The sequence below is a fragment of the Ceratotherium simum genome, chromosome 21 (assembly GCF_057802395.1).
Source record: "Ceratotherium simum simum isolate JZ-2026a chromosome 21, ASM5780239v1, whole genome shotgun sequence".
In the NCBI taxonomy this organism is placed as follows: Eukaryota; Metazoa; Chordata; class Mammalia; order Perissodactyla; family Rhinocerotidae; genus Ceratotherium; species Ceratotherium simum.
Genome location: NC_141920.1, coordinates 6,994,443 through 7,014,552, shown reverse-complemented (window position 1 = coordinate 7,014,552; position 20,110 = coordinate 6,994,443). Strand labels below are relative to the sequence as shown.

Here is a 20,110-nt window from a genome sequence, read left to right as displayed (position 1 = left end):
GCCCAAGGCACGTCCTCTCTCACCCAGAGTTCTGCAAAACCCTCCCAGCGGGGCTCCCTGCTTCTCATCTTTCCTCCTCCAACCCATTCTCCACACAGCAAGCAGAGGGACCTGTTTAACGTGGTCATCGGATTGTGTCGCTCCCCTAATGAAAACCCTTCCATGCCTACCCACTGCAGCTAGAATAAAATAAAATTGACTGATCTGGCCCGTGGCAACTTTTTCTAAGCCCGGGTCATGCCCCTCAGTCCTTGTGCCCTGCCACTCAGGCCTCCTCTGACTCCCCCACCCTGACACGCTCTCTTCTTCCTTTGGAAATGCACCTGGGCCATCCCTCTGCTTGGCAGCCTCTTCCACTGAAAGCTCTATGTCTGCTCCTTTGCACCCTTAGGTGTCCAAGGCCTCCCTCTAGAGGAAGCCTTTCTGATCACCCACGGCCCGCCACATTCATCACGCTACCCTCACTCTGCTAGTCGTTCACTGTCCATCAGCCCACCCAACTCGAAGCCCCATAAGAGCGGAGACCACGCCCCAGCCATCCACCTGTGCTACACAGTGCCTGGCACAGTCCTGGGCAGATCGGACATGCTCAATAAATATATGGGGGGTGAAGGAAGGGAGGGAGGGAGGGAGGGAAGGACAAGACATACACAACCCTTATGGGAGAACAATCAGTAATTATTAATATAATGTATAATAGCCTACACCAATACAGGGCTGCTCTGAGCCCAGCGCTACTGTAAGCACTTTACATGTGTTAATACACTTAATCCTCACAATAACCCCATCACGTACCTGGTATTACTATCCTCGTCTTACATGTGCAGAAACTAAGGCACAGGTTCCGAAACCGGCCCAGTGCCATTCAGGAAGCAAGTGGTGCGGCCCGAGCTTGAACTTGGGCTCCTGTCCAGAGTTCATGCTCTCAACATCCACTAGGAAGACCCTACATGTCCATCAACTAGGAAAGAGGTAAGCCACTTCTGACATGACAATTGCAGGGAATACAATGCAGCCATTTAAAGGAAAATTTGGCCGCTCTGTATTTACCAACATGGACAGATATCCTTGATGGGACACTGGGTGAAAAAAGCAAATGGAGAACAAGTTATAATTCCATTTTTGGAAAAAACAAACAAACAAAACAACAACCAGATGTGACTGCTTTTACACAGAAACCTGCCTGGAATGACACAGAAAGCAGCTGGTACTGGCTCCTGCTGGGAGGGTTTTCCCTGGTTCTCGCTCTGGGCTCTGGGCTCACGGAACCCTTCAGGGAGACCCCCCCAAGGGCCTATCTAAAATCACACCCCCATTAGTCTCCAGTCCCATACTTCGCTTCCACGTGGCATTTACTGCTGCCTGACACCACAGGTTGTACTTATTTGTCTAATGCCTATCTGCTTAAGGGTAAAAACAAACTGAAAAAGAAAAAAAAAATTTTCCCTGGTGCAAAAAGAGAAGAGACCCTCCCCACTCCTTTTCTTAGACCATTTCCTTTAGAAAACTGGCAAATTCTTTCTCTGCCTCTTTGAGATGTATGTAAACCATTTTAAAGGTGAAATATGCCTCTTCCCAGTTTTTATAAGCCAGAAATATGTTTCTTTTTCTTTCTTTCTTTCTTTTTTTTGGTGAGGAAGATTGTCCCTGAGCTAACATCTGTGCCTGTCTTCCTCTATTTTGTATGTGGGACACTGCCACAGCATGGCTTGATGAGCCATGTGTAGGTCTGCACCCAGGATCCAAACCTGCAAACCCCAGGCCACCAAAGCAGACCGTGTGAACCCAACCACTATGTTGCCACTGGGCTGGCCCCAGGAATGTGTTTCTTAAGAGTTTGAGGACCATCTCTTTGAAATGTAAACATCAAGGAAGACAGTACCCCGTCTCCTAGTCCAGGTGAGGGTTTCAGTTGGTGAGGAGCTCCATATTGTAATTACATGCTTGCCGTAGAGATATGAGAAGTTTATTATCCCTTTGGATAAAGACAATTAGCAAACACAAATGGCCGCCCCAGTTACCAGTGGATTGAGGATGAACTGTGTGTGACACATGGTGCTGTCAAGTCCTCTTGCTTGAGAACTAATTATTGTTGATCTTGAGAGCATGGATGTAACAGATTGCATCTGCTCAGCTGTATGAAACGGTGAGATTTCTTTCTGTCTTTGCAGTCTCTTCAGTGGATCGCCTGGGGTACGCATCACATTGTGGTTTAATGTTTATTCAATAATAAAGCTGTTCTCTTTCTCTTCTCCTTTTGTGGAAAGGTCTTCTGGGTTGGCAGGAGATTTTGTTCTGAATTTTATTTCCCCAACACTTTTCCCCAGTAGATCATAAGCCCCGTGGGACTTTTTGTCTTCCTAGATCACGGCTGGGTGCCTGGCACTGCGTAGGTGCTCAAAACATGCTTATTGAATGAATAAACGAACTTACTGGCCGTGTTGTTTGAATTTCACTTTTTACAATGAGCAAGTATTACTTATTATAAAAAAAATCAATTGAGCTTTTAAAAACTCCACAATTGCCAATAGAACAGGCAAGAACTGGTTTGCTTTATGGATACTGATTTTATTTCCTGTTAATCCCCATGCTTCACAGACATGACTCAGGAGTCTTTAAATGGCTATTAGTAACTACTTCAGACATTCTCATTAGCAACCATTTCAGACATTATGCAAAAAAAAAAAATCTTCAGACATCATAGTCCCATCTAATCCAGATCCTTCCTAAATACTGGGAAGTGATCCATTTCTATCTCAAAGGCAGTCAAGAGGAGATTCTCGGAATGCCATATCAGCTCCCCCAGCCTCCAACAAGCTGCTACTCTTCTCAGCGGACATAGTCAAAGCCCACACCATTCACCCTCTTCTCAGAATGAATGAATGCAGAGAAACAATGATGGTCACTCATTTAGCTTTCAGGGGGACACCGTGTCTGCCAGGCCCCTTGCCCAGCACCCTATGCGCATGATTTCTCTTAATCTTCACAGCAACCCCACGAGGTGGATACTATTATTATCCCCATTTTACAGATGAGAAAACGGAGGTTCAGAGATGTAAAGTGACTTGCCCAGTCACACAGTAAGTGCACAGTAAAGTGGGGATACACTCCTAGGCAATCTGACCCCAAAGCCCCAGCTCTTGGCCCCAAGCCATAAAATGCCTTTAGTCCCAAAGCATTGGACCAATCTTCCACCTGATTTGTGGAAACAAGAAGAGAAAACCCAACTGGGCAGGAACCTGGGGCAGGAGGAATCAGAATTCCTCTTAATAACTCACATTTCCTGAGCCCCTGCCATATGCCAGCGCTAGGCTAAACACTCTAAAGATGCTATCCAATGTAAGCCTCACACGGAACTAAGGTGTTTGCTATCACTGTCCGCATTTCAGAGATGAGGACTGTGACGAGTAGAGGTGAAGTGACTTGCAAAGGTGCCAGCTAGTAAGTGGCCAAGCCAGAATCAAATCCAGGTCTGTCTGCCCCCATGGCCCCTGCTTTTAGCCACGATTCTTCCCCCAAAGTGATAGAGAAAAGCAGAGATGATGATCCAAAGTCAGTGCAGGCTCAAACAGGGATGGAGCTCCCACGGGGCGGGCCAGGAGGAGAACAGGGTCACTCTGAAGCAGGTGGCGGCAGCCACCACTGTTGACATTCTCCACTCTGGCTTAAGGGGTGGGGCAGTCCTATGTCCTGGGAATGGAGGAGCTTGAGAGTTCTTTTTGTGTTTGTCATCTCGACGACTAGGGCCCTGACCTGTATTTCTTCTGTCCCCCTTTGCGCCTGTCACAGAGCCAAGCACGACATGGATGCTGAAGGAATAGTTGCTGAACAAATGAGAGAATGCACCTGTCTCCCTTTACAAGAGACTACAGCCCGGGCCTGCATGGTTTCCAGCTCAGAAGCGGTCCACAGGGGCTGGAGTCACGTAGTCCCCTCTGCCCTCCTCCTTCCTTCACAATGCCCCACAAAGCCACCTGTGTCCAGGTGGAGGGAAGGGGGAAGGGGATGAAGCCTCTGGGGCACTGATACCACGCCTGCCGTGCACACATGGGATTGCTTTTCATTCTTTCAGGAAGCCACAGAGGCACATGCTGTTAATTCCCATATTACAGAAAAAGAAAGCTGAGGTTCAAGGAGGTTATGTATCTTCCTCAGGCCTGTACAACCAGTGTCGCGAGCCCCAGAACTCAACTCCGACCTGTTTGCCTCCCAAGACCCTGGTTCACAGAGGGAGAAGAATCAGTAGGCGCTGTGTGGTAGAAGCAACTCCACACACACAGTCAGCACCCAGTAAGTACCTGTTGAATGAGCCAGTAAATGGATGGATGAGACTGCTTCAAGGAGAGGGTTACCGATGGGATCTGCTGCAGCAAGACGTCGCGAATGATGGAGACTGGAAAAAGGGCTAATAGACTTGACAATCAAGTTCAAGTTATCACAGAAAAAAAATTGGAGATCACCTATATATCCATTATAATCTATATTAGTCTGCTGGACTCCTGTAACAAAATACCGTACACTAAGGGGCTTAAACAAGAGAAAGTTACTTCTCACAGTTCTGGAGGCTAGAAGTCCACGACCAGGGTGCCAGCATGGTGCGGTTCTGGTGAGACCCCTCTTCCTGGCTTGCTGATCGCCTTCTCGCTGAGTCCTCACATGGCAGAGAGAGAGAGTTTTGGTGTCTTTGCACTTCATATAATGGCACTAATCGCATCATGAGGGCCCCACCCTTATGACCTAATCTAACTCTGTTTACCTCCCAAAGGCCCCATCTCCAAATACTAACGCATTGAGGGTTAGTGCTTCGACATATGAATTTGAGGGGGACACAAACATTCAGTCCATAACATCCATTACCAGGAGATTGGATTAAATAAATCATGGTGCATCTATACTATAGAATGCTCTGTAGCTTTTCAATAATATTCCACAATGATGGTTTCAACAGGAAAGACATTAGTGACAGATTAAGTGAAAAAGTCATTATAATGCATATACACAGCACAACCCCATTTTTATCAACACCAGGGACATGGGGTACTTGGGCAAGATCTGGATCCTGAGCCCATTCCCTGGCCAGAGGGCAGGCAGGGCACTGAGATTTGACAGCCTCACCCAAACTACAGTAGGGAAGGAGGGAACTCTTCAGTAGAAAGAAGGAGCTAGGCAGACAAAAAAGAAAGAAATGCCAGCCACATTTCCGTTTCTCACGTCCTTACTCTGTGCCAGGCTCTGTTCTATAAGCACTGAAACATGTTCTCTTGACCCTCACAGTGACCCTTTGAGATTATTACTCCCACTTCTTCCAATAGAGGAAGCAGAGACTTAGATAGTAGGACTCAGTGAAGGGGCAGGGCAGAGCCACGTCTAAGCCAGGCCTGTCCCTACCAAAGCCATGATGCTAACTACCAAACCTTGAATCAACAAGGCCTTCCTTTCACCGCATCACCTGCTGCCAGCACAGCCTCTGGCACACAGCAGGTGTTCAGAACAGTGAATGTTGACTGGAAATGAACAGAGAGGAGGGAAGAAGTGATGTATGGGTGTGGGTGGTTGGGTCTGCCTTGGGAAAAGGGACAGAAGCAGAAGGAGGTGGGCAGTGGCATGCAGGGCAATCAAGAGGTAGGCTGGGGCCATCAGTCAGGGCTCAGGATTCTCCTAGAAGGAGGAGGAGGGGGCATGTGCTAAGAGAGGAGGCATCAGGGAGGAGGGAGGCCTCTGGGTGGAACGGTCACTGCAGAATCTGACAAAGAGAGGAGAATTGGAATAAAAATGCTCTTGTCCTCAAGAAGGCTCAGGCATGGTCAGAGAACAGGTATTGGGAGAAAAACAGCAATTTGTCCCAAACACTGTCCACTTTCTATTTGAACAGTTCCTCTGTGTGTGCTCCAGAATCTATCTCCCACATTCCTATAGAAACAAGCCACAATAAGTAATCTGAGGCCCTCGATCCCAGAGCAGACTAATATTATGTTCTCTTGGAAACTGGGAATAAGTGGTTCCTCCACTGGAAGGGAAAATCCTTCTTCCTTCCTTCAGCACCTTGGCCCCCTTCAGTCTCAACCCCTTCACATATGCACACTCGAGTGTGCTGCTTCCCACCTGCACACATGCACTCCCCGTGTTATTCACACTCACCGCCACACACAGCCCGGTGGCACCGTCTGGGAGTTACCACTCCGGCCCACAGCCATCCTCCTCTACCCCCGTGCCAACAAAACCCTAATTGTGTTCAGGAAGACACGTGCCTGCTCCCATCTAAGCCAAGTCTGTTTCCTTTTGCCAGATCCTCAAATTCCAGACTCCCTTGCAGCTAAGAGTGATCATGTGACACAGTGCTAGCCTATGAGATATAAGGGGCTTCTCAAGGTTGGGGCAGGGGTGGGGGTTCCAGAAAGGGTTTCAATTTGCTGAGGTACTGAATTTGGGCATGTTGATTTCCATCTCTTTCCAGTGTACTTTCTTGGCAGAAAAGCTAAAATTTCCCAGACTCCTTTGCAGCTAGGTTTCTGGATATAAATTAGTTTCTGCCAGCTGGATGCACTTGCACAGTATTTTGAAGGTAGAAATGGGGCAGAGGCATCTTCCTGTGGCTTGGGCTGTTTGCTGCTGGTGAACAAGTTTGCAGACATGTGGGGGTTTTCTGCAGCAGAATTCAGGTGTCCAGTCACCAGCCCATGGGTGTGGACAGGCAGCTGTGGCAGAGGTAGCAGCCTGACCCCGCCTTCCAGTGTCCAGTGACCCGTCTTGTGGGAGCTGGAAGGCAGTTTCCTGATCCCTGGATCACAGCTATGGCAGTGTGTTCTAGGATTCATTCATTCCCCTGGGGACTCCTGATGCCCACCTTCCCAGTTGGCTGAGGAGCAGCTCCTCTGGCTGGCCGGGGTTGCTGCGTCCTGGGAGCCCAGCCTAGTGCCCACTCCTCCAGCTTTTCCAATGATCTTCCAAGCACCAGTTCCCTGTGCTAAACTCTTTTCTGCCTAAAATAGCAAAGATCTAGAAAGATTTTGGATGCTTTAGTCTCAATCAAAAAATGTACAAGGGGTCAGGCATGAAAAGTGTATGAGGATAAGAAATACTCCATTTCTTTGAGCTTAAGTTTATTCTGTAGAATGGAGACCAAAGATTATTATCATTATTATCAGTTAATAGTTATTGAATACTGCACCAGATTGTATTTCCCCAACATGGTCACAACAGTATTTCCCCTCCCACAAGCCTTTCCACATGTGACCTTGCCACTTTCCATCAAGCTGGAGGAGTCTAACCCCCTCACTCTTGAAGCTGGGCTGGCGTCTGACTCGCTTGTAACCAACATAATGCCGCAGAATCGGAGCTGTATGAATTCCAAGACTAAGTCGGAAAAGGCGGGCGCCTCCAGCCCCGCCCATTCCTCCCCAGGCTCCGGCTCCGGCCCCGCCCACCCCGAGCTTGGCTCCGGCTATGGAGGGGCGGGGCATGTGGGCGGAGTCAAGTGCTGCGCACAGTTCTCTGGCCCCGCCCACTCCGCGCTGGGCTCCTGCTCCGCCCCGCCGACGCTGCTCCGGCTCTCCGGCGGGCCCCGCCCACAGGCTGGCTCCCCCTCCGGTCCGCAGCGCCTCTGCACGCACCATGGCCGGGCTGCTGGTGCTGCTGGGCCCCGCGGGCAGGGCGGGCGCCCGGGTCCGGCCTCGCGCCGCCTGGCTCCTCAGCGCCGCCGCCCCTTGCTCCCCGCCGCCCCTGTTCCTGCCGCTGCTCCGGCCCGGGCCAGACGCCCCGCTGGTGCGCGCTGCCGGCGGGGACGGCCGCGGCCGCCAGGTGAGCCTCCCCACCCCCACCGCGGTCCCCGGGCGTCCCGGTCCTCGGTCCACCGCCGCCGAAGGACAGCTGTGCACGCGCAGCTGCCCGACACCGAGCACCTCCAGGGTCCCCAGGCCCCAGATCTCTACGAGCTAAGGAAGATCCTCCCAATTGACAGCCGGAGAAACTGAGGCTCCGGGAGGTATGGTGATCTGCCCAGGGTCGCACAGTCTCCTGCGGAGCCCCAGGTTCCCAAAGCGCCGGCCGGTACGGTGGCGGCAGCCGACAGAATTGTGGGTGGGCTTGGTGTTCACGTCCTCACCTGGCCTGCAGAGCCTCCTCACTTTGCCCAGGAGAAACGCGCCGGGGGTGCTGCTGTCTTGAACGCCTCCCAACACCTGCTGCTCCTCCCTTTTTATCTAACCAGAGAGCAGGCCTCCCCGTCGGACTTCAGGCAGGACTCAGCCCAGAAACCACAGTGTTGTTTCGTTCAACGTATTTCATTTCGGGTGCCTTCTGTGCGTGTTAAGTGAAAACTGGTTTCCATTCAGAATGGTAATACAGGCTTTCCTTTGATTAAAAAAAACATTTATTACAGTTGTTTTTTTTTAAGTAGGTTTCTTTAAAGAAAAACAGTAATTAAGTGGTGGAGTCTGGAGATACAGGGCTAACAAGTTGGGACACGCAGAACCCAGCTTCCTGCAGGAGTGCCTCAAGCTTGGCCGCCTGCAGTCCTGGGTCAGATCCGGGCCCCTCCGCTCCCAGCGGTGTGACCGCACCCCAGGCACTGAAGGCCTCTGAGCCTGTTTGCTGACCTTTCAGGGGGCTCTTCCCAGTGAGAGTTTGGGGGACAATTCCATGAGCTGATGCATGCTGGAGCACAGTGCCAGCAGAGCCCGCGCTTCCTGAACGTTCTGTGGGGATTTGTCGGAGGCATGCCCTTACCATGCCTCCCACGCAGATGGGAGAAGCTTCCTTCCCTGCCTTCTGCTCTCCCAGCACATGAGCAGCCTGTAGATCTTGTCTCTAAATCCTGAGCCCAGTTTGGGGATCCTCACGGGTCTGGCATCCTGCGCACACACCCAGCTGCCTACTAGTGATTCTTCATGGCTCAGCCCAGCTGTCGCTTCCTCCAAGAAGCCTTCCCTGACTACCAGTGATGCCTTGGGTGCCTCCACTGGCCCCCCTCAGGCCCATGGGTGTGGATCCTCTCCACACTCATCATCTGGAATGATCTCCTGACTTGCTTGTCCATCCCCTCAGCCACATCAGCCTTGTCCCTAGCCAGGGCCCTGGCCAGTGTTTGCATGTGTGTGTGTGAGAGAGAGAGAGAGAGAGAGAGAGAGATGTGTATACAGTGATGATGAGTGTGGTTTCAGACTCCCCGTATTCGTGTCTCTCCTCACTAGTTCTGTGGCCTTCATCAAATTCCCTCACTTCTCTGTGTTTCGGTTTCCTCATCTGTAAAATGGGATATTGATAATTCACATTTCATAGAGTGTGAGTGTAAAACGAGGTAACGTGCATAGCTGGCACCTGGTTCATTCTAAATTAATGTTAACTTTGTTATTATCATCACAGTAGATATATAAAATCACAGGGCCCCACAAGCTGTGCTTTGTTTCTCCTGCTTTCTGGCAGATGGGCGGGATCCAAGTGGGATCAGAACCTAACAGGAAATTAGGACCGAAAAACTCATCTCCCTGAGAAAACAGTTCCCCAGCGGGGCCTGGGAGGAGGTGGAGGGAGGCCTCCCCTGGGGCTTGGCTGTCCTGGCTACCCACAGGCACCGCGTCTCTGGTCTCTGGGAGGAGGGAGTACAGTGCTCAGCTGGGGTCTCCAAATGTGCCGGAAGAGAGACAGCCCACCTCTGCCTTCAGCGTCTGCTCTAACGGGGAGGGAGGACGTAGAGCCACAGGAGAAACCTCCCTTTTGCACTTAACCTGATTCAATGTCATGTCGCCCGGCAGAGCAGCCCAGCCTGCCTACACTTACCACTTACAGGAGGGAAACCTTAGGCAAGGGACTTGCTCTCCCTGAGCCCCCCTGTCCTCCTTGTCTCCAGCAGTTCTCACATGCTGCCTCTTCAGGGAGCCCTTCCCTGATGACCTTCTCTAAACTGGCAGCATCCCTCCCGCAGTCCTACCTGTCTGCCCCCACTCCTTGGTGTATCTCCAGAGCACTTGTCACCTCTAGCAGCCCTGATACTTTCCTTCTCTGTTATTGTCCCTCCTCTCCCACTAGACTGTAGGCTCCCTGAGGGTGGGGTTTGTCTGTTTCCTTCATTGCTCTGTCCCCCACGCTTAGAGCAGTGCCTAACGCAGAGCAGACCCTCCTGAATAAGTGAGGAACATAGCTCAGCGGGTTTGGATCCCAGCTCTGACAGGTAATCCCTGTGTGATCCTCTGTAAATTACTCAACCTCTCTGGGATTCCAGGATCCTCTTCTGTCAAGTGAGGATGACAGTAGTGCCTATCTCACATGGTGGTTGTGAAGATTATATGCATTAATATTTTCAAAGGACTCACAGCAGTGCCTGGTACAAAGTAAACACAATCTAGTGTTTATTATTAATATTATTTATCAAATGAAGGAAAACAGGCATCACTCGAAACAGTGTGAGCAATTTGTGAACAAGATCTTTGGCTCATTCCTCAAACCTTCCTCCCCCTTCTGATACAGCCTTTTGTACTTTAATAAATGTTTGGGGGGGAATCACACACACACACACACTCACGCAAGTATGTGAAAACACTTTAAGTACAGACACTGGGGGATGTAGAATGTTATATGCATCCTGGGCAGTGCCTGACATGTCACAGGTACTTTAGGTGATATTTCACAAAGAAATGAATGTCTGAAAAGTTTCCATTTCTTGCAAGTCACCCCCTCATAAATTCGTTTGTTTTAGCTTCTTTAGGTTCCTCCAGGGTTAGGAAGAAAAACGCATGGCTCACAATGCTTAAAGATATTTCCTTTTACTGAGATAAAAGAAAAAAAATTGTCCAAGTAAGATTCTAACTCTGGAAAGTTAAAAACTAACCGCTGGGCTGGCTAACAGGAAGTTGCCTGTTGTGTCTGAATATTTTGTCCCTCTCATTGTCTTGCAGTAGATGCTGGCTGTTCTGTAGCTGGAAGTCTGGCTGCCTTTTTCTTTTTCCTTTTTGGCCAAAAGGCCTTTTGCCAAAACAGAGGTTGTAAAGAAAAGCGCCCTCAACGGGGATGGCTGCGCCAGGTCCTGGTGAATGGACAGATGGGGTGTAATTAAGCTTGGTTGGGCCCAGTGTCAAGGGTGGGAAATGAAGGGGGCTTTCCCGTCACCAGCCTCTCTCAGATGTTGGCTGGCACTTGGAGCTGTCGAGAGTAGATCGTGTGTGCTATCAGCGCCTGGCGGCTGGCAGTGCTCCCATCTGCAGCACTTCTCAGCAGCCAAAAGTCGGGTGGGGCCGTGTTTATCAGAAAGAACCTGCGCTCTGAGCGCCGTTCTGGCTGGTGGCGGGCAGAGGCCATCAGAGGCTTTGAGGAAAGGGGAGGGAACATGTGCCAGCCAACCCAAAGGAGACTGATGACAGTTTTCCTTCTCCCCTCCAGAGCCTTGAAGTTCTGGAGAATTGTCTTCCTGTAGGAATGTTCAACCCTTACAGGACATGAAGGAGCATCTGCTAATGATTATGGAGGCCGTGTGGCCTGGTAGTGACTGCGCAGTAACCAGTCCAGGAGCTGCCAGCGAGCTTGCCACTTCCCCTGGAACCTCGGTCTCCCACTGTCAGAGTGGGAAGGACAGAGGTCCCCACATCACGGGGTTGGGAGGGTTTTTATGAAATGATGCCTTTAAAGTGCTAATCCCAGCGCCTGGCTCAAACCCCCCTATCCTGAGGACACTGAGGTTTTCCTAAAACCTTTCAAGAAATGTCATGCTTTCCTGCCTGTCAGAGTTCAGTCTCTGGATTTCAGTAGCCCCTCCCCCTTTTTATAAGTCTTTGTTTTCATGAGTCTGAAATAACTCCCAGAAGTCAAAGCTAAAGGCAGTGATGAAATACTGTTCATCCCCACCCCCTGGGCCTTAACACTTAATTCCCAAGGCCGGGAGCAGCCTTTATGAAACTGAGATTAATTCCAGAACCAAAGCTTCTGGGCATTTTGGGTTTTATTTATTTTTTTTTTCCATCCCAACTACAGTTTGGGAACAAAAGAGATGCTCTTTCAATTGGCTGTTTGTCTGTTGGGCAAATCTGTAGAGACAGGAGGTAAAGAAAAGACTCTCTTAACTAACCTGAGTTTTGTAGAGACTTTTTGTTGGGAGGAGGGGCACATGAGTAGCTGTTGTGTGTGATTATAAATCAAGGATGACTCTGGGCAAGTTTTAATCCAAGGCTGAATCCCACCCCCTCCTCGCCGTGCCCGGAATGTGGCCCTTCACTGAGCCTTAGTTCGTTTGGGGACAATAGGGTGGTCTGCTTTTGTGGCTTTCTTATCTTCTGCATCCGTGCAGCATCCACGGTGTATCTTCTCCAGATGCAGACTGCAGGGTCAGCGTCCCGGTTGGCATGTCCAGAGCCCGGCCTTCCTAGTCCTGCAGGACACTGGGCTGAGAGGCTGCCCCAGGGGTGACCAGGGTCAGCAGTGCTCCCTGACAGAGCAGACATTCTTTGGAGGGTGTAAAATGTACTGTGGCTCCCAGCTTGCCCTGGAAAGTAAATTTTAGAATTTGTACTTTGTATTTCAGTAAATCAAACTGTGTCTCATAAAAAGGAATGAAGTTCTGGTGCCGGCCTGGTGGTGTAGCGGTTAAGTTTGTGTGCTCTGCTTCGGCAGCCCAGGGTTCACAGGTTCGGATCCCGGGCACGGACCGACGCACCGTTTATCAAGCCATGCTGTGGCGGCGTGCCATATAAAGTAGAGGAAGATGGGCACGGATGTTAGCCCAGGGCCAGTCTTCCTCAGCAAAAAGAGGAGGATTGGCAATGGATGTTAGCTCAGGGCTAATCTTCCTCACCCAAAAAAAAAAAAAAAAAGGAATGAAGTTCTAATACCCACTACAACATGAATGAACCTTGAAAACATGATGCTAAGTGAAAACTGTCTTAGTCTATTTGGGTTGCTATAACAAAAAGACCACAGAATGGGGGGCTTAAACAACAAATGTTTATTTCTCACAGTTCTGGAGACTGAAGCCCAAGGTCACCAGCAGACTCAGTGTCTGGCGAGGGCCCGCTTCCTAGTTCATAGACGCCGTCTTCTCCTTGTGTCCTCACATGGTGGAGGGGGCGAGGGAGCTCTCTGGGATCTTTTATGAGGGCTCTAATCCCATGCATGAGGGCTCCACCCTCGTGACCTAGTCATCTCCCTCTTCCAGATACCATCACATCGGGGATTAGGTTTCAACATAGGAATTTTGGGGAGGTCACAGACGTTCAGTCCATAGCAGAAGCCCATCACAGAAGGCCACATATTGTATGACTCCATTTATTTGAAGTGTCCAGGATGGGCAAATCTACAGAAACAGAAAGGAGACTGGTGTTTGCCTTCCCTCAAAGGGGATGGGGGAGGAGGGGAATGGGAGTGACTGCTAATTGGGAGAAGAAAATGTTCCAAAATTAGATTATGGTGATGGTTGTACAGCTGTAAACACACGTAAACCATTCCACTGTATACTTTAAACAGGTGAACTGTGTGGTTTGTAATTTATATATCAATAAAACTGTTACCAGAATGGATGGGCCCCTCCCTGGGAAGGAGGGAGAAACATGTGGGGTGTTAGATGGTAAATGCATGATGGAGGAAAATACGCAGGGAGAGGGCGTGTAAAGGGGTCTCAGTTTTAAAGAGGGTCCAGGAGGGCCTCCCTGAGGTGACGTTTGATAAACATCTGGAGGTGGCAGTGAGGGAGCGAGCTGTGAGCACCTCTGGGGAAAAGCGTCCCAGCAGAGGGAGCAACAGATGCCAGCACCTTGAGCGTTCTTGGCCTGTTTTCCTGAAGGCACAGCGAGGAGGCCGGTGTGGCTGGAATTGCGGGAAGGGAGAGGGAAGGGTCCGGGGGGTCAGGGTGTGTGTTTGGGAGCTGAGGGGACTGGTGCAGAGGCTGCTCTGGCTTCCAGGAGGCCTCTAGGGGAGCAGTGCTGCAATCCCACCTAGGTTTTTGCAGGGTCCCTCTGGCCACTGTGTGGAGACTAGACTGGAGGGGTCAAGGGTGGGAGCAGGGGACCAGTTGGGAGGCTGTCACAATAATCCAGGGGGTAGATGATGGGCCTGGGCCAGGGTGGCGGGGGGAGGTCTGAGTCTGGACACAGCAGCGTTGGCTGATGGATTGGATGAGAGAGGAGTCACTGTGACTCAGAGGTTTTGGCCAGAGTGACTGGAAGGATGGAGTTTGCCGAGATGGGGACCACCTTGACCATGAGAGGAGAGTGTGGGGGAGGGTGGATCAGGAGCTCGTCTGGACGTGTTGGGGATGTGTGGCTGTCGACATCCCAGCTGAGGCAGTCGTGCCAGTTCCGAGTTTGGGGAGATGCACATCTGGGAGTCATCAGCCGGGGTGGGTGTAGGGCCAGGGGCCCCCCGGCCGAGGTCATGCCGGGGTTTGCACCCCTTCTTGCTCCCAGTGCCCTCCCTGCGCAGACACACGGGGTGTCCTGGAGAGAGGAAACCCAAAGACCACCGGCGGCAGGTTCCGTTCGGAAACAGCTTCCCCCGAGCGCACTTAGCCCGCTGCCCCGCAGGTGCCCCCTTTAGGTAACAGCCATGCATCTCCTGCTCCGGAGGGTCAGCCCCTCGTGGACGAGACCTGTGAGGACAGGCCCGTCGGGACTTGTTTCTTACATTCCCGCCACACCCCAGGCAAGAGTTGCCTAGGAGTTCTGGTCCAAGTGTGTCAGTCAAAGAAGGAAAAGTTCAGTAGGGGGATAGAAGGGGCCAGAAGGCAGAATGAAGGAGCTGCCATGGGGAGCACGAGGGCAGAGCAATGAGTTCTGACGGGGTGTCTGCCGCAAGAGAGGGTCTGCCCGAGTCCTGAGGATTGGAGGGCTGAGGGTGGACCACCAGGGCTGGGGGCGCTGGTGGCTCAGGGGACAGAATGGACACAGCGGGGGCCTGGCAGGTGAGGGGGGTAGGACAGTAGGCAGTGAAAGTATCTGAGGAGGGAAGGGACCCCCTGTCACATCCTAATACATGCTCACCGTGGTCCATCTCAACACTGCAGAAGTGTGAAAAATGGAAATGCTCCCTTGGCTCCCTGACCTTGATACACTCGGCAGAGATGCTCTGTTAGTTCGAAGCCAAGCACAGCAGCGAGCAGGACAGACCAGGCCCCTGCTCCCTGGAACCACACATATTCCAGGCCTCTGGCCAACAGCAAACAGGCAAACAATGCTTCCGTTACCTGTTACATGTATTTGTTACATTATAAGCAAGACAATTCTTGAAGATAGAAACTTCGAAGAGGGAAGTGGGTGATGTGAGAAGGGGGCTGCCATGGAGGGCAGGCAGCGGTGAGGTGGTCACGGAGGGCCGCTTGGAGGAGCTGATGTTTGCATTTCCGGCTTGGGAAGTGGAGGTGCATCTGAGTAGAAGGGAAGGCCCACCTGGAGAGTCTGCTGAGGGTGGGAAAGAGCAGGGCAAAGTGAGGCAGGAGAGGTGAGCAGAGGTTCCCCTGGCCACCCTGGCCGATCACATTAGAATCTCCTGGAGAACTGATAACTAATCCCGGTGCCCAGGCCTCACCCCAGCTCTATAAAATCAGAGGCTGGGCGCCTGGACATAGGTACAAACGGACCAGCGGCATCTGGGCCACCTGGGAGCTCATGGGAAAAGCAGCATCTGGGGCCTACCCCCAGACAAGCATGGTCAGAGCTCCTGAAGTGGGTCAGGGGTGGAGCTGGGAGGTCCCCTGCAGCCCAGGCGTTGTTGAGTCTGGAGGCCTCTGCTCTGGGGCCCTGTATTCTTTCTCATTTTCATTCCGGGGAGTCCTGCCTCTGCCTCCTGGGGATGCTGGGCTGTCGTGCTCCTCCCTCTTGCCTGTGAAGCGTGGCTCAGCTGCAGCATGCTCAAAAGTACGAGGAAGAGGCCATCCTGCTGCAAAGTCAGTAACTGGAACTAACTGACCGGGATAACCGCCTGCCCGGAAGAGGCCTGTTGTTAGAGAAATCCTTTGATAAAAAAGGCACTCTCCATGTTGAGAAGGAGTTGGGTTTTTTTTAATCCAATGTTGTTTTTTTGTTTCTCCCAAACATACCAGGCCCTGTAGGTGCTCAATAAATGTTAACAGACACCAGGTGCAATGAATTATTTCTGTACAAATCCCAGCCAGTGTATTTATGGCCCGGCCCTCCCTTTTTATCTTTTCAAATCTCAGGGGTAAATCTTAAATCTGGAAGTAAATATCCCAAAGCTTCTGCTCCATTTTATTTCGCATCCACCGTCCTGGTTTTGTAGAGTCTGGCATGGTTGTCATGTGCTCAGGCTGTGGAATCAGATGACCTGGGTTCTAGTCTTGGTGACTTTGGGCCAATTCCTTGGCCCCTGTAAGCCTGTGTTCCTCCTCTGTAAAGTAGAAGGAATAGTAGTATCTACCTAGAGGTTGTTGTGAGGACAGAAGCAGACAGCGGATGCATAGAAGCATCTGAGCACTGCCTGGCTCAGAGAAAGTGCTCGATAAAGGATCGTCGTTGTCCTCAAGGGTGTGAGCCCTGGCGTTTTAGTTCCTATGGCTGCTGTAATAGATTACCCCAAACCTGGTGGCTTAAAACAACCCACATTTATTATCTTACAGTTATGGAGGTCAGAAGCCCAAACTGGGTCTTACGGGGCTGAAGTCAAGGTGTCAGCAGGGCTGGTTCCCTCTGAAGCCTGGGTTGTGGGGGGAGTCCATTTCCTGTCTTTTCCAGCTTCTCGAGGCTGCTTGCATTCCTTGGCTGCATTTCCTGTCTTCCAAGCCAGTGGTGTAGCGTCTTCAAATCTCTAACTTGGCTTCTGTCCTCACATCTGGTTCCCTCTCATTACTGATAAGGACCCTTGTGATTACGTTGGTCTCACTCAAAATCCAGGATGACCTGCCCATCTCAGGATCCTTAGCTTAATCACATCTCAAAATCTTTTTGCGATGTAAGGTAACATATTTCACAGGCTCTGGGGACTAGGACCTGGACACCTTTGGAGCCGTCATTCTGCCCTTCATACCTAGTACCCAGCCTTTCACCGCACTTAGTGGCTAAGTGGGCATTAGCCTCAGCCCACTGGGTAAGAGGTAACTGACCTCGCACTGGAGGGAAAGAGAGCACAACAGTGCGTGATGTGAAAGCTGGTGAGGACACTAACGTCCTGCTCCTGCCCTAGAGTGTCTCCCTTCTTTGGTTTGTGCACAGGACCCCAGCAGAATCACTGGAACAGCAGGCAGCGATGTCAGCAGAGCAGAGGAGAAAAAGCAAAGCAAATCGCAGCAGCTGAAAAAGGTTTTTCAAGAATATGGCGCCGTTGGCGTGTCCCTGCACATTGGAATCTCGCTAATCTCCTTGGGCATATTTTACATGGTTGTTTCAAGGTAAGATTTTTGACAGTAATAAATATTGGTTTTCTACTGTCATGTAAGATTGTTTGTATAAGAACTTTTTCCCCTAAGACTTTTTATTCTTCTAGCTACTTTCATCCGTGGCTTAGCGGTTAAGTGCGTGCGCTCTGATGCTGGCGGCCCGGGTTCGGATCCCGGGCGCGCACAGACCCAGCGCTTCTCCCGCCATGCTGAGGCCAAGTCCCACATACAGCAGCTGGAGGGATGTGCAGCTATGACATACAACTATCTACTGGGGCTTTGGGGGAAAAAAATAAATAAATAAAATTTAAAAAAAAAAAAAATACTGTAAATCTCATAGCCAAATTGATTTAATTTAACCCCTTGCTGTAATAATCGGGTTTTTGCCTCTTTCCCCTCCAGTGGTGTGGACATGTCTGCAGTCCTGCTTCAACTCGGATTTAAAGAGTCACTGGTCCAGTCAAAAATGGCGGCGGGCACAGGTACCTTCGTGGTGGCTTACGCCATCCACAAGCTGTTTGCGCCAGTGAGGATCAGTATTACCTTAGTTTCTGTGCCCTTCGTTGTCAGATATTTTCGGAAAGTGGGGTTTTTTAAACCTCCAGCTGCAAAGCCTTGATGAACTCTTCAATTGTGGGCCTGAAAACCTATTTCTTTTAAATTACACATTTCAGATTGGTTTTAGGGTTTTTTGGGGGGGGAGGGCAAGAGCTAATTGCTATGTTCTCATGGATAAGTTTTACTTTTGCCAGCATACTTCAAGTTTTTGAATAACTGTAATTTTTCTGCTTTATAAATTTTGTTAATGTTTTTCATCCTAAGGCTTGTATACATAATCAAAAATGTCAGCAAAACATCACAAATGAGTTGTCATGTCAAACAAAATGTGAGCCTATGAAATGTTCCTTTTGGAAGATCACTGGTGAGGGTCTGTCTATAAAAGCCCCAGGGGTTAATCTTTGCTCAAGTTCTTACAGGACAATGATTCATTAAGCTGGTTTTTAAAATTCCCCTTCCTCCAACATTTGTCAGGCCGCCTGTGGTTTAATATGCAATATTCTGCAAAATAGCCGCCAGTGCTACAGTTAAGCAGAATTTAAGACTTAATGTGTAATCAGGATGTAAATTAGCATCAACACTGACATTCATTCTACTTGTTTGGGGGAAAGAAAAACGAGTATTTCTGGTGTGTTTCATTGATCCCAAAACACCTTCAAATCTGGACATGATGGGGCCTACCTCAGGTGGTTTTTCTCAAATTTCATTAAAGTAGGTCAGGGTCATCTGTCTCTGTTTAGGTAAAATATGGAAACTTTGTCCAGTAGTAATGGCATCACTTGGCTCCCGGTGCCCCGTTCTCAGAGGAGTTTGGATACTGCCATATGGAAAGCTAAGACAATCTTGCTTAACCCTCTGTATCTCAGACTTCAAACATTCCAGAATGACTCTCACAATGTTTACATTGTGTTGCTACTTATATTTTCCAATTGAGTTAAAATTATGTAAAAAAGATTTTGTGTCACTCTCTAAAAAGGAAAATTAGTAGCACTTCCTGTAAATGGGAGGCCACTGTGAAATAATACAAGCTGGGAGGCAGGCAGGCAGGCAGGCGTAATTACATTCTACTTTGCCAGTTTTACCAGGAAGAGGGTGTATGACCTGAGGCCCCCCCTCACTCTCCTGTTCAGGACATTTGTTAAGAAGAGAAATTCAAGTACACAGACTCAAATTGAGACTTTGTCCTTGAAGTAGTCAGGAGCAGGCACTGAGGAGTTCCTTCCTGTGGGATTCAGCATCACGAATTGCTGCCCTCCAGGCCCGGCTTACGCAGAGTACCTGCTCCACACTCTGGGAATCCGGGTCTAACCAATCTGCCCTGCCACGGTGGTCCAGGGAGTTGTTTTATCTTTCTGGCTCCCAGTTCTTGTTTTGTTTTGTTTGATTACATCTGTGACAATCAGAAAACTAAAGAAACTAAAAACTGACCTTTTTGGTTTTATGATCTAGCTATTGACAGTTCCCTGGTAGTCCATAGTAACTCATATCAGTTATTTCAGTTAACTTTTATAAGAATCTTTATGGGACAGTTTCTTCACTTGCAAAATCTTTAAAGTGAATCCGTATTTTTTTTTCCCCCTTTTAAAGCAATTAGCCCATTGCCAAAAGATTTTACCAATTTTAAGTTGGAACTGCCTTTCTGGATCTAATTCCAAGGACATCTACACAGCTGAGCAAGATGCCTAATATAGTGCTAGGTAATTCCTTGTGTGGACAAGACCAGCATCTCCATGTCATCTCATCTTTATTTAAACAGTTGGCTCTTAACCACCTTCTCTAGCAGTGTCCCTACCGTTCAGATCCCTAGTAATGCCTATGCAAAAAAAGCTGACAGTGATGCCTATAGGGTTCAGGGCTTCAATCTTCAACTTTGATTCCGTGTTTGGAGTAATTCGAGTGGACTGAAAGGGCAAGCAATAACATTATCATACCAAATAGCCATAGCGTTCTCTTCTCAGCCCCAACTCCACTCCACTCCGGTGACCAGTGGTCAAATCAGAAAAGAATAAATGCAGAGGATGAGGAAATCCAAGGATCAGGGAACTAGAGCATCATGTGAATTCACCAGCAAGATGTACAAATTGCTTGTATTTACATTGTTTTTATGGAACTAGGGGAATAAAACGGATGATCTATTTTAAAATGTAAGCCATGGTTCACCTCTAATTTTTTATCTGACACAATGAGCAGCTTAAATCCCGTAAAACAAATAAACATCTTTGTAAAGTTTATGAAGACCTTTTTATTCCT

At 49.6% G+C, this 20,110-nt stretch overlaps 1 protein-coding gene across 1 annotated transcript; it reads left to right on the top strand.

The window, feature by feature from the left end:
- The first annotated feature begins 7,596 nt into the window (after positions 1–7,596).
- On the top strand, positions 7,597–20,089 carry MIMS2 (mitochondrial inner membrane scaffold 2). The gene is made up of 3 exons (XM_087445100.1): positions 7,597–7,797; positions 17,139–17,314; positions 17,705–20,089. The coding sequence occupies exons 1-3, from the start codon at positions 7,612–7,614 to the stop codon at positions 17,919–17,921; spliced, it is 579 nt and encodes a 192-aa protein (XP_087301226.1). The 5' UTR covers positions 7,597–7,611; the 3' UTR covers positions 17,922–20,089.
- Positions 20,090–20,110: the final 21 nt, after the last annotated feature.